This window comes from Dipodomys spectabilis, unplaced genomic scaffold (genome assembly GCF_019054845.1).
Source record: "Dipodomys spectabilis isolate Male_0828 unplaced genomic scaffold, ASM1905484v1 ptg000054l, whole genome shotgun sequence".
Lineage (NCBI taxonomy): Eukaryota > Metazoa > Chordata > Mammalia > Rodentia > Heteromyidae > Dipodomys > Dipodomys spectabilis.
The window spans coordinates 2,326,330-2,343,569 of record NW_024870731.1 but is presented as its reverse complement, the minus strand read 5'-3'; the positions used below and the strand labels follow the sequence as shown (position 1 = coordinate 2,343,569).

General features: G+C 38.0%; 1 protein-coding gene across 2 annotated transcripts in view; it reads right to left on the bottom strand.

Annotated features, from left to right (window-relative positions):
- The window catches only part of Appl1 (adaptor protein, phosphotyrosine interacting with PH domain and leucine zipper 1), a 58,621-nt gene that overhangs the window by 12,853 nt on the left and 28,528 nt on the right, over window positions 1-17,240 (bottom strand). For both annotated transcript variants that reach the window (XR_006147449.1, XM_042679926.1), the window contains exons 11-21: window positions 16,843-17,031; window positions 13,408-13,450; window positions 11,175-11,231; window positions 8,259-8,350; window positions 7,520-7,702; window positions 5,658-5,710; window positions 3,307-3,481; window positions 3,191-3,227; window positions 1,764-1,910; window positions 1,252-1,302; window positions 166-255 (exon numbers count right to left, since the gene is read on the bottom strand). Coding sequence is in view for 1 of the 2 variants with exons in the window: in XM_042679926.1 (XP_042535860.1) it covers window positions 166-255; window positions 1,252-1,302; window positions 1,764-1,910; window positions 3,191-3,227; window positions 3,307-3,481; window positions 5,658-5,710; window positions 7,520-7,702; window positions 8,259-8,350; window positions 11,175-11,231; window positions 13,408-13,450; window positions 16,843-17,031 (1,117 nt within the window). In the remaining variant the exon portion in view is untranslated. The remainder of the gene's footprint in view (window positions 1-165; window positions 256-1,251; window positions 1,303-1,763; window positions 1,911-3,190; window positions 3,228-3,306; window positions 3,482-5,657; window positions 5,711-7,519; window positions 7,703-8,258; window positions 8,351-11,174; window positions 11,232-13,407; window positions 13,451-16,842; window positions 17,032-17,240) is intronic.

Below are 17,240 nucleotides of genomic sequence, written 5' to 3'. Positions count from 1 at the left end.
ACAATTCAGGTGTTATACTCTTCTGCTATGCTACAAATCAGCTGGTTATAAAGAGGCTAAGAATGCAGAAAGAACACCTTCATTTGGAACTCAAATCTGAAAGACACGGTGAAATCCTGTCAAACACCACAAACAGAGAAGATCCAGATATTAAGGTATACCTACCTTTTCAATCTGTTTTTGTTTACTGAGCTCTTTCTGTTGCTTCTCTTTTACTCTCTCTATTTCTTTTTGTTTTTCTGATGCCCTCCGATCCTAAATAACAACACTAATGAATTAATATAAAAGAACTTTACATTTTTAATTAAAATTAATTTTTAAATTTTTAATTAATTGTAACCTTTCAATTTTTGACACTTACACATTAAAAGGTTCACCGATAATTTTCATTCCGTGTTAGACATTTCAAGTACCCAAAGGCTGATAAAACTAACCTGTAATTCTAGCTACTCAGGAAGATAAGATCTGAAGATTGTGGTTCAAAGCCAGCTGGGCAGAGAAGCCCATGAGATACTTATCTCCAGATACTACTAAAAAGGCCAGAAGTGAAACTGTGGCTCAAGAGCGCTAGCCTTGAGGGAGTGGGGGAGAACTAGAGAACAGCACTCAGGCCCTGAATCTAAAAGCCCCAGGACTGGCACAAAAAGTTAAATGAATGAATAAAACTGATTAAAAAATGCTCCAATCAGCCGGGCGCTGGTGGCTCACGCCTGTAATCCTAGCTACTCAGGAGGCTGAGATCTGAGGATCGCGGTTCAAAGCCAGCCCGGGCAGGAGAGACTGTGAGACTCCTATCTCCAATAAACCACCAGAAAACCGGAAGTGGCGCTGTAGCTCAAGTGGTAGAGCGCTCGCCTTGAGCTGAAGAGCTGAGGGACAGCGCCCAGGCCCAGAGCTCAAGCCCCACGACCGACAAAAAAAAAAAAAAGCTCCAATCCTAGAAACCAAGCCTCTGTGTATTTACTTCTGAGTCTATGAACCTGCACTAGTGGCCTTCATGTGTCCTCTTCCTCATGGATACTTCCTCCATGTGCCCTCTTCTCACTATCTCAAATTCACCTCTGAAATAGTAAAGCTTGCAAAGAATGAAGGGAGCAGCTATTGATTCTAAATGCTATATTGTTAATAGTATCTATTTAATCATATATGATTAACCTTGCTTAGAAAAGTAATTTTATTTACTTGCTAATATGAGTTTATACTATTTTAGCTAACATTCTTAGAAGTTTTAAGTGTCTCTTGTATTCTTACCAGTTCAGCATGCAAAGCTATCTGTTTTGCCAGTCCAACAGCATCACAAATCTAAGGAAGGAAAACAGTATGAAAAACTACATCCAAAACAAAAACTTCAAGTATCCAGTTATGTTCAAAACTGAACATAATACACTGCTTCAAATAAAGGCTAACTTGGGGATGCTTCAATCCCAGAAACCAAGCCTCTGTGTATTTTCTTTGGAGTCTGTCGTCTACTACTCTTTCTCTTTTATATGCCCTATTTCTCATTCTATCATATTCACTACTAAGATAGATAGTAAGACCTGCCAAGAGTGAAAGAAATAGCTGCTGATGATGCTGTAAGCTAATGACACCTGAAAATAACTGATTATGGGAATATATTTTATTCCCAGGATAAATTATTCTTACTTCTCTTCACAGAAACATGCTTTGGCCAAGCAGTTCAATGGGACTAGCAGAAACTTTTTCTAGAAATATTAGTAAACTCTGTGACTACAACAATCAGAACATTTTGAAAAATGAGATACCTTTTCTCCCTCGTTGTTTGATTCAAATATATAGCAGACTGAGGACAGATTACTTTCACTCCTCCCTCCTGATGTCCGAAGGACAAATCCAAAAAGCCGCTTATTTTCCTGGTGTGTAGCATACAAAACCACGTAGGGCAATGGAAACTGCCACAAAGAATATTATAAGGTCAAAACAAGATATTCCAAATTATTACAGTAGCACTATTATATGACATATGCTAAATTCTAAAAGTATCGCAAACAGAATTTTTAAAGTCAATTTGTGTGTGTGTGTGCTGGTGCAGGGGCTTGAATCAGGATCTGGTCACTGTCCTAAGGTTTTTTTGCTCAAGGTTAGTATTCTACCATTTGAGCCACAGCTCCACTTCCAGCTTTTTGGTGGCTGAGTGAAGATAGAGTCTCATGAGCCGGGCGCTGGTGGCTCACACCTGTAATCCTAGCTACTCAGGAGGCTGAGATCTGAGGATCTTGGTTCAAAGCCAGCCCGGCAGGAAAGACCATAAGACTCCTATCTCCAATAACCACCAGAAAACCGGAAGCAGCGCTGTAGCTCAAGTGGTAGAGCTCAAGCCTTGAGCTGAAGAGCTGAGGGACAGCACTCAGGCACCCAGAGTTCAAGGCCCACGGCCGACAAAAAAAAAAGTCTCATGAACTTTCCTCCCACTCTGGCTTTGAATCATGATCCTCAGATCTCACCTTCCTAAGTAGCTAGGATTACAGGTGTAAACTTACCAGCATCTGGCTAAAGCCAATTTTTTTTAAGACTACAAAAACAAATAATGTAATATTTGGTTTGGATTACCAAGGAGCGTAAGAGGCTATCAAATGTTTAACTTTATTAGTCATTAACACATTAACACATTTAGAAAAATCAAATTCAGTAGCATTTTATTTAAAAACTACGTTATACATTAATGTAATTATTAATCACTGTAAGTAAAACTACACTTTAGTGCAAAAATGCATAATAGTAAAATAAAAACCATACTCACTTTTTAATTCTATATCTAAGGTTTATGACAAATAATCTTGAGCTAATGGATGAGTATTAAGTATTATAGTAGATTGTAGTAGATTGTTAAGTTACCCAGAACATTCAGCTCAACTGGTATTTTTTTAAGTAATTTCGAACAAAAAAGTGCTTCAATAGTATAAAAAATTCTTTTTACTCAGATTGAGGTATTAGTTATTATTTCTATTTGAATTTGAGACCTTAATTTTTCTATAACTTGAATATTGTAGTAAGTACCATTACAGGTGTGAGCCACCAGTGCCCAATTATCTTTTTTGAAAATAGCCATAGACTTAATAGACCAAGCATACTGATACTATCATGTGAATATACAGAATCAGGATTATTATTCTAGTTCAAAGATGTATTGATACAAAAAGGAAACTGAAATTCTCCATCATGCAACACTCACCGTGAGTCTTGTAACTTGTGTCTGTGGATCAATTAACCTACAATAATAATTAGAATTAGGCTGAAACCATGTAAACGTTTTTCTACAAGTTTCTGATGAGATGAGTTACTACTTACTTTAAACAGTCACAAGTGACTAATAAATGTGATTCTGTCATACGGAAAATGTTATGAATGGCCCGAGCAGCTAAGATCTGGCGCATCGTTTCATAAACAACATCTGGATGATCATCTGATTTCACCTCCATAGAACCAAGGAACCGAACAATAAATAACTGATGAAGAATAGAATCTATAACAGAACAAAACACAGTATGTGTTTTTAAACTTTACATTTTTTCATAGGAATATACTGCCTCCTTTTAGATATTCTACTGAAAACCCACATAAAAAGAAGTATTTAGCCAGGCACTGGTGGCTCGCACCTGTCATCCTAGCTACTCTCCTGAGATCTGAGGATCACGGTTCAAAGCCAGCCTGGGGAGGAAACTCCATGAGACTCTTATCTCCAATAAACAACACAGAAAACCAGAAGTAGCACTGTGTCTCAAGTGGTAGAGCGCTAACCTTGAGCTGAAGAGCTGAGGGACAATGCTCAGGCCCAGAGTTCAAGTCCCATGGCCAAAAAAAAAAGTATTTAGAAATAACTTCTTACTACAATATTCAAGTTACAGAAAATTAAGGACTCAGGGCTGGGAAGGTGGCTCAGTGGTAGAGTGCTTGCCTTGCATGCTCGAGGCCCTGGGTTCGATTCCTCAGCACCACATAAGCAAAAAGAAAAAAAGTCGGAAGTGGTGCTGTGGCTCAAGTGGTAGAGCGCTAGCCTTGAGCTGAAGAGCTGAGGGACAGTGCCCAGGCCCAGAGTTCAGGCCCCACGACCAGACCCAAAAAAAAAAGAAAATTAGGGACTCAGATTCAAAATAGCAATAACTAATAACTAATGCTTCAATCTGAGTAAAAAAATTCCTTGTACTACTGTAGCGTTTTTTTAAAGTTTGGAATTACTTTTAACTAAGCTGGATGCCAGTGACTCACATGTATAATCCTAGTTACACAGGAGACCAAGAACAGAAGATTGTGATTCAAAGCTAGCTTCAGCAGATAAATCCACGAGATTCTTATCTCTAATTAACCAATAAAAAGCCAGAAGTAAAAGGTATGGCTCAAGTGGTAGAGAACCAGCTTTGAGCAAAAAAGCTAAAGAGAAAGCACCCTGGCCCTAAGTTCAAGCCCAATACAGGCACAAAAACAAAACAAAAACACCCAACTACAGAAACAAAGAGTATTATTCTCCAGGCCAAATTGAAGCAGAAAAGCTTGAATAATTTGACTATGAATAACATTTCCAAAATAACCAGCAAAAAGCCAGGCTGGAGGCATAGCTCAAGTGGTAGAACACCACTCAGTGCAAGGCCCTGAGTTCAAACTGGGGGGTGGGAGGGGAGGAACTTGAGCACGCAGCTGTAATGTAGCATGCAATGTAATGCAGCATGCCTGTAATCCTAGCTATGAGGAAGGCAGAGATTGGAAGAAAATCATCATGTAAGGTCATCCTTGGCAAAAAGTTTCTGAGACCCTATCTCAACAAATAAGCAGGGCATGGTGATATACACCTGCAATGCCAGTCACACAGGAGGATTATTCAAGGTGCAATACTGGCCCTGGGTAAAATATAAGACCTTATCCCAGAAAGTAACAAGCAAAAAAAGGGTTAGATATTTATAAGATTATGTCTTTGTTGCCTTGTATGTCCCTCCCCCATGATACAACCCCTGCTTTCACTATATATGATGTTGGTATATGTGGAGAGGAAGGGAAAAAACAAATTGTAAAAACAGGGATACAGGAGGACCCATTGCAACAATGAGATGTACAAGTCGTTATGTCGAAAAACGAACTTTACAACTTTGGTGGGGGGGGGGGGGGCAGGGGGAGGATATGAAGGGATGGGAAGGGGAAACAAAGCAGGAGGTTACAATGCTTGATAAGAAATGTGCTCATTATCTTACCCACGTAATTGTAACCCCGCTGTACAGTACTTTCACAATAAAAATATATTTAAAAAAAAAAAAAAAAGGGTTAGGAGCCGGGCACCAGTGGCTCACACTTGTAATCCTAGCTACTAAGGAAGCTGAGATCTGAGGATCACAGTTAAGCCAGCCTGGGAAGAAAGGGAAGTCTATGACACTCTTACCGCCAAAAAACTACCAGAAATCCAGAAGTGGCACTATGGCTCAAGTGGCAGAGTGCTAGCCTTGAGCAGAAGAGCTGAGGGACAACACCCAGGCCCAGAGTTCAAGACCCATGACCGAAAACAACAACAAAAAAAGGTTGAGAGTATGGCTCTAAAAAAACTGCAAAAAAAAAAAAAATTGCAAAACTGAAAACCTGAGCATAGCAGCAGAGTAAATACAAATCTTGTGGTTTCCTGAGTAGCTCTAAAATTTAATAGTATACATTTGTTATACCTTCTGTTTCAGATTTTGTATTTCCTCCAGATTCACCAAATGGATTTGTACGCCTGAAAATTTTTAGAAAAAAATAACACAAATTATCAGTTCCATGAGCCACAATGGATCTAATGATTGAAAACAGAGTTTAAAACTGAGTTACAAACTTCATAAATTCATTCCAAAAGCTATAAAATATCTTATCCTGTTAAGAAACAATACTGGGTTATAGGGCAGCTCTATGTTTAGTCTTTTGAAGAATCTCCATACCACTTTCCAGAATGGTTGAAAAAGTTTGCATTTCCACCAACAGTATAGTAGTGTTCCCTTTTGCCACATCCCCACCAAGCAGCAGTTATTGTTAGTTCTTTTGATAATGGCCAGTCTAACTGGGGTAAAGTAGAATCTCAATGTTGTTTTGATTTGCATTTCTTTTATAGCCAAAGGTATTGAATATTTCCTTATGTGTCTATATGAAGAAATATACACACAGAAGAAGTACTTCTTTTTCTGAGGATTCTTAAGTATTCAGACCATTTGTTAACTGGGTTGTTGTTTCTTTGAGGGTTGGAAAGTAGTATGGAGGTTCCTCAAAAGACTAAGCATAGACCTTCCCTATAACCCAGCAATTCCACTCCTGGGCATTTATCCAATAAATCACAAACAAGGCCACACTAAAGCTACCAGCACAATCACAGTCACTGCAGCATTGTTTACCATAGCCAAAATAAGGGATCAACCCAGATGCTTCTCAGTGAATGAATGAATCAAGAAAATGTGATAAATATACACAATGGAATTCTATGCTTCCATCAGAAAGAATGATATTGCACCATTTGTAAGGAAATGGAAAGACCAAAAAAAATTGTATTGTGAAGTAAGCTAGACCCAAAGAAACATTTCCCTCATTTGTTGCAACTAGAATGTGCCTATAAATCTACAGGTAAACACACTGGATGGTAAAAGAAAAAAAAACTACATTTAGACAGTATAAGGTATATGGAACTCTAAACATTTACACAGTGAGACCAAAGGAGGATATTCATTCAGGGCCTGGGCACTGTCCCTGAGCTTCTTTTGCTCAAGGCTAGTACTCTACCATTAAGCCACATTCTCAGCTCCCAATAGTTCTTTTAATAGTTCTCTTTTAAGAATATCCTATTTTGGAGGCTGGGAATGTGGCTTATTGGTACAGTGCTTGCCTAGCATGCATGAACCCCTGGGTTCTATTCCTCAGCACCAATAAACAGAAAAAACTGGAAATGGCACTGTGGCTCAAGTAGTAGAGTGAGGTAGGAAATCTTGATGCCTTCTTGGGCTACATACGTAACAGCAAGGCTCTATGTCAAAAATAAAATAAAGTAAAAGGGAAAAAGGAACCAGGCTCTGGTGACTCATGCCTATAATCCTAGCTACTCCAGAGGCTAGACCAGCCTTGAGGTTTGAAACCAGCCTTGGTAGAAAAGTTTTATGAGACACCATCGCCAATTAACTACAAGAAAGCCAAAGCTAGTGGGTTTGCTCAAGAAGTAGAGCATCAGCTCTTAGTAATAAGCAAGCTTAACAAGAGTGTGAAACACTGAGTTCAAGCCTAGACTCTGTTTAAAAAAAAAAAATTAACAACTTTCTTATGCAATTGTCAAATAAAATTCCCAAGCAGATCTGATAAGTAATTTAGAATTAAATATTTTTGAAATTATATTATCCTAAGTCCTTTTCTGAGGCAAAAGACTGAGAAAAACTCTATTAAAATACTAATAGGTAATTAACCTAAAGAAACTGTACCACACAGCTGATATACAAGACATGAAAAAGATGCCTCTCAAGTACAGATCCTTAATCTTACAAACCACAGCAAAAAGTCACCATATATCACTCACTTGCCTCCCTGGCCAGAAGCTTTTGCTTGGCCAGGCTGATCTTCACACACAGGAGAAATTATGTCAAATTGTATTGGGGTGTCTGGGGCAACAAGAGAATCTAGTGATAAGGCAGCCAAATTCATGGATTCAGATCCTATGGACCCTGAACTGCTTGTCCGAGCTGTCGGTGGCCGAGACTGTCTATACAACCAAGGAAAACAAGAAGGCACTGGATTTAGTTTTTGAAACTGAACACTTAAACTGTGAAAAAAACAAATAAAACCTAGAAATCAGTCAATGAGACTAAAGTAAATTTCAATAAAAACACAATCCCAATCCTAGCTTTATTTAATGACAAATTTTCTTTCCAATTAAAAACATAAATCATATTTGTACAACTGAGGAAAAGTAGGAGGAGGAAAAGTGGGGGAAAAAATGAGGGAGTAACAAGTTCGACATATACTCACTACCTTACTTCTGTAACTGTAACCCCTCTGTACATCACCTTGACAATAAAATTTTTAAAAAAACATAAATCATCTCAACCTATCAAGAGATACAAGGAAAAACTGAAATTATTTATTTTGTAACTTTACTGGTATCATTTTGAAATTTCATTATCATTTTGAAATTTTGCTTTGATGTTGTTCAGATAACTATTTAATACTAAACTAAGTACTGCTAAAATCAAAGTGCTCCTAACACTTTTAAATAGCCCATGTTGTTCTTTAAATAACTTTACAGCATGTAAACTCACCCTGCTGGCCGTAGGCTCTCATGCCTTTGCTGGAAGGATGGGGAGGGAGTGACAGCTTCCAGAGCTGACTGATTTACTCGTGCAGCAGTTTCCTATTTTGATTTTTTTTTAATGAAAAGGATTAAAATTAATTATAAAAGAAATCAAAAACTGACAACTTCTGAATGGTAAACCCTCTGTACAACACCTTAATATTAACAATAAAATTATGTTTTGAAAAAACAAATACAAACTGAAGCTACTGGTGTTGCTCCAGGTTCTCTTGTCTTACTATTAAAGTACTCAATTTCATATTATAAACATTTCTTTTTGCTTCCTGTAGGTTAGGGTGAAAAGGTCTGTTTTCTACAAATATATATAATAGAAAAATGCTGGAGTTTTTCTATAAAATTATAATTACCAGTAATTTGGAACTAAGTTTTGTATTGCTAGAGTCAGGGAACTTGGTCAGTCAATACATTTCTTGAAAAAAAGTTAAGAGCAGGAAATGTCATACAATGTTAGAATTATTATTTTATAATTTTGTTGTTATCATTTTAACTTTCCAACTATATACTATGAAACACCTACATGTTTATTTACAAAATTATGGATACTTTTAAAGCTTTCTATACAGGAATATTTTAGACTTATTGTAAAAATGGTACTTAGAAATGTTTTCTATATAGTTAACTCTAGTACTCCACTTAAAATTGTTAAGAAAGGCCAGGCAATGGTGGCTCATATCTGTAATACTATCTACTAAAGAGGATGAGATCTGAGTATCCTGGTTGAAAGCCTGCCTGGGTAGGAAACCCCACGAGACTCTTATGGATAACCATCAAAAAACTGGAAGTGGAACTGTGGTTCAAGTGGAAGAGCACTAGCCTTGAGCAAATGATCTCAAGAACAGCACTCAGATCCTGACTCAGCCCCAGGACTGCATCCCCCTCCCCCACCAAAAAAAATTAGCTAGGAAGGTAAACTTTGTAATTCTGTGTGTGTATATGTATGTGTGTGTGACAATACTAAGGCTTGAACTCAGGGGTTGCATGCTGTCCCTCAGTTTTTTACTCAAGGCTGGCAAGCAAAAATAGATCCATAGCTCTACTTCTGACTTTTTGCTGGTTAACTCATGGACTCATGGACTTACCTGCCTGGGCTACCTTCAAACTGTAATTCTCAGATCTCAACCTCCTGAGCTGGGATTACAAGTGTAAACCATTGGCACCCAGCAAAACTTTGTAATTTTTTTTTTATCACAATAAAAAATTAGAGGGGAAAAAAAACAACACATATCACTTTTACATTTCTTTTTTTTTGGTTGCTCACAAGTAAACTGACAAGAAAAAAAAGTTTGGCAGATCAAATTACATACTGTTAGCACTGACTTTCTAAGATTAAATTCCTAAGTTTGTGATAAAGCTATTACTTTACAAATTATGAAATTTGTTTGACTCCAACTCCTTGTGTCCTAACTGGCACCTCAAGGCCATTTTGTTAAAAATAGAATTCTTTTTTGGTCTGGTTGTGGGGCCTGAACTCTGGGCCTGGGCGCTGTCCCTCAGCTCTTCAGCTCAAGGCTAGCGCTCTACCACTTGAGCCACAGCACCACTTCCGGCTTTTTTTTTTTTGCTTATTTGGTGCTGAGGAATCAAACCCAGGGCCTCAGGCATGCAAGGCAAGCGCTCTACCACTGAGCCAACTTCCCAGCCCCAAAAACAGAATTCTTTTGCCAAATTTTTCCTCTCTTCACTTGAGTTTAAAACTTGAAAGTCATCTTTACCTTATTTATCTCCTACAAATTTTATTATGTCATTTACTAACTTGTGTAGCCCTCTCATCTTATCTGACATCATATCAAGTTTTTTTTTAAATGATAGGTTAGTTTATTTATTTATTTATTTTTGGGTTCAGTCGTGGGGCCGGAACTCTGGGCTTGGGCGCTGTCCCTCAGCTTTTCAGCTCAAGGCTAGCGCTCTAACACTTGAGCCACAGTGCCACTTCCGGCTTTTTTCTTTTTGCTTGTGTGGTGCTGAGGGATCGAACCCAGGGCCTCATGCATGCAAGGCAAGTGCTCTGCCACTGAGCCACCTTCCCAGTCCCATATCAATCAAATTTTAAGATTTACCTTCCTCAACTGACATCATCCCAGCCCTGGGAACTAACCACCTAGTATAGCCAGGCCCATCAAGTGTGACAGGGTTATGATAAATCCTAATCTAGAGTCACCTTTTCCCAAGTATTCTGCAGTATGAACTCATTGATTCCTTTCAGAGTCCTTGGTACTCCCAAGTTCTGTGTTGGAACTTCACATATAGTTAGTGTCTACAATGTTGAGTTCACCAGGTTTGAAATTCTTGCCTCAAAGAATAATTTGTAAAACTGAGTTCAGACTACATCATCACAGACGTAACATTTCTACCAAGAACCTCTTAAATTACTACAACTAGTTCTTTCATTTATCTTTCTTCCTCAAAACTCCAAGAAATCCTATTTCAGAACTTTCTGTAAAGCCTAAGTCCACCATTCTCAAATGGTAATAATCATTACCATTTGATTTCTCACATCCTGCTATATATACAATGTTACTTAAACTTTTATTTTTGTCTCACCATAATAGCAACTCTTAAAAGAGTTCAGAAGAAAGTCATGGCTTATTTTTCTTTCACATTTTTCTTCCCTACTCCATTGTACCCAATACAGATCTACTGTCAAAATCTAGTGAGTACCCATTGACTCACTAATTTCATTAACTCCTCAAATTTATTGTTCTAGGAAGGTCAGATATTTGTAACATAGAGGATACATTAAAGCTACCCATTTGGCATCACATTAAAAGGTTGCAGAACTATAGAAATGGCTCAATTTAACAAAAGCCTTGTAAACCACAAAATTATTCTGCTAGATCTAGGAAACATAAAATAAAAATATTACCTCTGGATTTTCACTTAAGTATATTTGTTTAGATATGTTGTTTATTGTACAGATCCACTGAAAGAGGGAAAAATAGAAAAATGATTAATATTTTTCCAACATAGCTTATGTTCTAAAAAAGAATGTTTAGTATTCAATTGAAACCAAAGTTCCATTAGAAAGTTTATGTTATTCAATACAGGTGACTCACATCTGTCATCCTAGCTACTCAGGAGGCTGAGATCTGAGGATTAAGGTTCAAAGCCAGTCCAGACAAGAAAGTCTATGACATTCTTATCTCCAATTAACCACAAAAGCCAGAAGTGAAGCTGTGGCTCAAGAGACATAGTGCTATAGCTTTGAGCAAAAAGGTTAAAGAACAGCACCAAGCCCTCAGTTCAAGCCCCAGATACCCAGACACCCCCACCCACCCACCCACCCCATTCCCACACACACACAGAGTAACCTATAATCTGTCTTATTAAAAAATCACTTGGGAGCCAGGTGTCAGTGACCTGTAATCCTAGCTACTCAAAGATGCTGACATCAGAAGATTGCAGTTTGAAGCCAGCCCAGCTGGAAACCATTAGACTCTTATCTCCCATAAAATACCTTAAAAAAAAGAAGCCAGAAGTGGCACTGAGGCTCAAGGCCTCAAGTGGTAGTGAGCAAAAGAAGCTCAGGGAAGGGGGGTGGGAATGGGAAGGGATAGGAAGGGGAAACAAAGGAGGAGGCAACAATGCTTGATAAGAAACGTACTCATTATCTTGCCCATGTAATTGTAACTCCTCTGTAGGTATTTTCATAATAATAATAAAAGAAAAGGGGGGGGGGGGAAGCTCAAGGACAGTACCCAGGCCCCAGAATTCAAGCCCCAGAACTGGCCAAAAAAAAAAAAAATCACTTGGGGAGAGGTGTATAGTTTTAGAGGTAGAACACATCTTTGTTTAGCATGTGTAAGGCCCTGGCTTCAATCTCCAGCACCAAAACAAAAAACAAGAAAATATACTATAAACATACATGTAAGAGATCATTCAGATTTATGACTTGAAAATCTCATTTATGTCACACAGAAAATAAAAACTATAGCAATCATGTTAAATTATGTCTTTATTTATATCTTTACATTACTTAATCCCTACCAAACAACACAGTCTGAACTCAGATACTATAATATCAATTCAAAATATTAAGAAATAAGTACTTTCTTGATGAATGTATATTACTTACATCCCTTCTTTCCACATAAAACATGCTATCTGTTCCCTATCTTCTGATTCATTCTCAAGAATTTTAGTACCTCTTGGGCCTCATCACTAAACTAGTATTTTGTTTTAGTAAAGTACATAGAGAACAGAAACATTTGTCTGTCTTCCTCAAGAGACCAAGAGCAAGTTTTAATGTTAACTCTTTTCCTTGAGAACTAAATAAAGGTAGATCACTGCATAATTTGCAACTTTCTCTTTTACCAATACAATTATAATACTAGATTAAGAAGGCTCAAAATCAAGTTTGGCTTATTTTCATGGACAAATATTTCTAAAAGCATAGTTTGGGATATAAGTTCTTGGTAATGCCTTACCTTCCAAATTTTGTATACTAGAAGTAAAAACGGAGCCAAAACTAAAAGGCTGATGAGAAAGAACAGGGACTCCCAAATTTTTGTTTTTCTCTTTTCTTTCATTTCCCCAGGATTTTAAGCTTTAGTTGTTTCTTGCTATGCCACATCTGCTGCCACTACATTCTTACTGCAGCAAATAGTGTCTCAAATGATTTAGTAAGAGAGTAAGTTAAACTGTCAACTCATGATATTAAAAGCCTGCCAGAAGACAACAATCACAAGGTCATTGCTGAATTTAAGCCTTTAAAGTAGCAGGGACATGATCTTTAAGGTCTCTTCAACTTTATAATTCTGTGAGAAATGTTGCTTCAGATCCGAAAACTTTTTAATTAAGGTTTTTCCAAAATTTCTATAATGAACTTACAATAGTCTTATCCTCAGAAAAATATTTTTAAACATTGAAGAAATTAGTTAGAGGGCTGGGAAGGTGGCTCAGTCGTAGAGTGCTTGCCTTGCATGCAGGAAGCCCTGGGTTCAATTCCTCAGCATCGCATAAGCAGAAAAAGCCGGAAGTGGCACTGTGGCTCAAGTGGCAGAGCGCTAGCCTTGAGCTGAAGAGCTGAGGGACAGCACCCAGGCCCAGAGCTCAGGCCCCATAACCAACAAAAAAAAAAAATTAGATAAAAATCTTACCTCCTCATGGTCCTTTTTACTTTCTGCTTGCAAAATTGAAGATCTAGAGGACAAAAAAGAATTTCAGTCTCAACTTTTAAAATGAAAAACCATAAACTAAACAAAACAAAAAAACACAACCAAAGCTGAAGACGTGGCTCTAGTGGTGGAGTGTCTAAGTTCAAACTCTAATACTTGTCCCTCTGTAAAAAAAAAATCTACAACCAATACTATCTTAGGAAAAGGAGACCACTAGAGACATCAGGACAAAGATTTTAACAACTTAAGAGTGGCCAACTATGCCAACACATAGCAAAATGGAAACAGGAAATGGCTTTAAAAAGACAGACCATCGGGCTGGGAAGGTGGCTCAGTGGTAGAATGCTTGCCTTGCATGCATGAGGCCCTGGGTTCGATTCCTCAGCACCACATAAGCAGAAAAAGCTGGAGGTGGGGCTGAGGCTCAAATGGTAGAGCGCTAGGCTACAAATGAAGAGCTCAGGGATGGCGCCCAGGCCGAGTTCAGGCCCCACGACCGACCAAAAAAAAAAAAAAGACCGACCATGAAGGTACACTTCAATTATAACAATGCATCTCAATGTTTTTATATTTATAGACAGTGATTCTACTAGAAAATACTAACTTTATCGTTGATAGTTTCTCCTTCAATAGGGTTAGATCAAAATTTCAATATATGACTCACTAAACAGATATTTGCCTTTCTATAAATGTCAATATTATTAAAGTTAGACCAAATATCTTGCTAATTTTGTATTGCACCAGAAATAAAAACAGGAAATCATATTAAGAATTAGCAAAAACTAAATATACAAAAATGTTAGCATTGGTATTAACAACTTGGTAATTTTGCTAAATGAACACAGTGACTCAACACTTGATATGATAACTAAGTATACAATACAGACATCCACTATGCTTTTAGAAGTAAAAAAAAATGAAACAACCTATTTGATGTAAGATAGTGAGCCATGGTATCTTTTTTAAGAGGTTAAGGTTGAATTAATTTATTTTCATAGCATCTCAATGTGCATGAATATACAAGGAAAAATGACTTTTAGGGAATCCAGAAGCTATTCCTAAACAGTAAGAAAGTTCCAACATCAGAATCAATAATCTAGGTGGAAGAGAAAAAAAAACACAGCTATAACCTTTATCATTAGGAAGACCTTTAACTGATACTGTATGTCTAAAAAGATTATAATGCAACCAATGAAATTGTTTTTGTTCTTTGGAGGGAGGCAGTAATGAGGTGTGAACTCAGGGCTTCACAGGTTCTGTACCTCTTAAATGATACTCTTGTTCTTTAGGTGTTAATTTTCTTGTGTTTTTGCCCAGGGACAACCTCAGACCAGGATCTTCTGCAGGGAATCAGAGGTATGTGCCACCCATGCCAGAATTATAAGACATGGTCTTACTAACTTTTAACCTACAAGAACTGGAGGAATTGTGCTTCTCCTGACTGACTGGGATTACAGATATGAGTCACCATGCTTGGAATTTTTTGTAGGTTCTAGGGACTGAATTTAGGACTTCAATTTTATTAGTTCTCTACCACTTGGGTCACACCTCCAGACCTTTTTCCTCTGGCTGTTTTTAAGATTGTCTCTTTCTTACTTCCCTATGCTGGCCTGGATCTTGATCCTCCTTTTCAAAAAACCTTCTATCATAGCTGCAATGACCAGAGCACACTACAGTGCCCACCTTCTGTTGATAGGGGTCTCCTAGTCTTAAACTGCAATTTGCCCAATCTCTACTTCCTAAGTAGATAGGATTACAAGAATAAGCCCCTGGCACACAGCTGAAATTGCTTCAAATAAGTGGATGTAGATCCAAATTATAACATATCTTCAATTATTTTTAAAATGCACTAAAGCCAAATGCGCTGGCTCTTGCCTGTAATTCTCCCTGCCCCCCTTCTCCCCACCCCCCACCCCGCCTAGTTCTGGAGCTTGAACTCTGGACCTGAGCTCAGGTTCCTGAGCTTCTTTTGCTCAAGGCTAGCACTCTACCACACAAGCCACAGTGCCACTTCTAGCTTTGTTTATGTGGCAAAGAGGAATTATACCCAGGGCTTCATGCATGCTAGGCAAGTACTCTATCACTAAGCCACATTCTGAGCCCCATGTAATCCTAACTACATGGAGAGTCTGAAGCAAAACAATCACAAGTTAGAAGGTCACCTAGACAATTTATCAAAATCTTTTTTTTTCTTTTTCTTTTTTTTTTTTTTGTCGGTCGTGGGGCCTGAACTCTGGGCCTGGGCACTGTCCCTCAGCTCTTCAGCTCAAGGCTAGCACTCTACCACTTAAGCTACAGCGCCACTTCCTGCTTTTTCTGCTTATATGGTGCTGAGGAATTGAACCCAGGGACTCCTGCATGCAAGGCAAGCACTCTACCACTGAGCCACCTCTCCAGCCCTCAAAATCTTTTCTCAATATAAAATGATTTTTTTGTGCTGGTGTTGGGGCTTGAACTCACAGCCTTGGCACTTTTTTTCAAGGTCAGTGATCTACCAATTGAGCCACGGCTCTACTACGGGCTTTTTGGTGGTTAATTGGAGATAAAAGTTTCATGGGCTTTCCTGCCTGGGTTGGCTTTGGACTATGATCCCTAGATGTCAGCCTCCTGGGTATCTAGGATTACAGGCATGAGCCACTGACACATGGCCAGTGAAAGGCTTTTTTTTAAGGGCTGGGGACTTAGCTTAGTGTGAGAGTACTTGCCCAGAATCCTGAATGCCAAGGCCCAGTATCACAAAAAGACAGAGAGAAAGAGCGGAAGAGAAAAGGGGGGGAGAGAGGGAAATTAATTCAGGATAAACCCTGGAAGACAATAAACAAAAAATTCATGTTGCTTCTGGTTTATAAAGTTATGAGTGGATTTTTTCATACTTTTTATATACATGCTTTCCAAAAATGGTTTCTAAGCACTATAGGTTCTCATTTAATGTAAAGATATTTGAGTTTTACAAACATTTTATGCACTAATGGACAAAATTAAGCACAAGCATTTAACATTTAAAAATAACACTACTGTTAGTGGCAGGCACATTGCAAATGTTAAGACTTCTATTTTAAGAAATTTACAGCTCTTCTACCTGTTTTTTACATTTAGAAAAATGAACATGATAAGGATATGACAAAGATAAATAACTGAGCTACAGTTTGAATTTCACAGGCCCAAAGTTGACAGACTTATGTTAACTTGTTTTGGCTTCCACATATTATACAAGATTTTCAGTGGCCAGTAGTTAATGGGAGATAAAGAGTCTCACAGGCTTTCCTATCCAGGCTGGTTTTGAACCGCAATCTTCAGATCTCAGCCTCCTGAGTAGCTAGTATTTAACAGGCAAGAGCCATTGCCACCCATGGCTTCTCATACATTTTAGTAGTTTAAATATCACAAATTTTATTATTGGTAGAAAAAAATACTAACTTTTTTCCATCAAAAGAAGTGATCTGAAAACAGTATCTCCTGTCTTCACAGTCCACAGCCATCACTGAACAGTTGTCTATGTCCATGGCAAGGCCTCCTGCCACATCTCCACGGGCTTGACTCATTAAGTTTCCACCCTGCGTGAAGTAAAACTGTCTATCCCAGGTAGATGACACCAAGCCTGTTTTACTAAATGAAGAAAGTACATTGACACTTTAATAATGACATACCTAAGATTATCTTATCATCAGCCAGACACAAGATAAAGCATGATACAAAGAACTGAGCCATGAAAAAGGCACCAAAATGCCAATAAAATGTAAACATTAAGTTTTTCAGCCTCTATGTATGTTGACTCACATGTGCAAAATGTGTATGCAGTTTCAAAAACAAAGCTG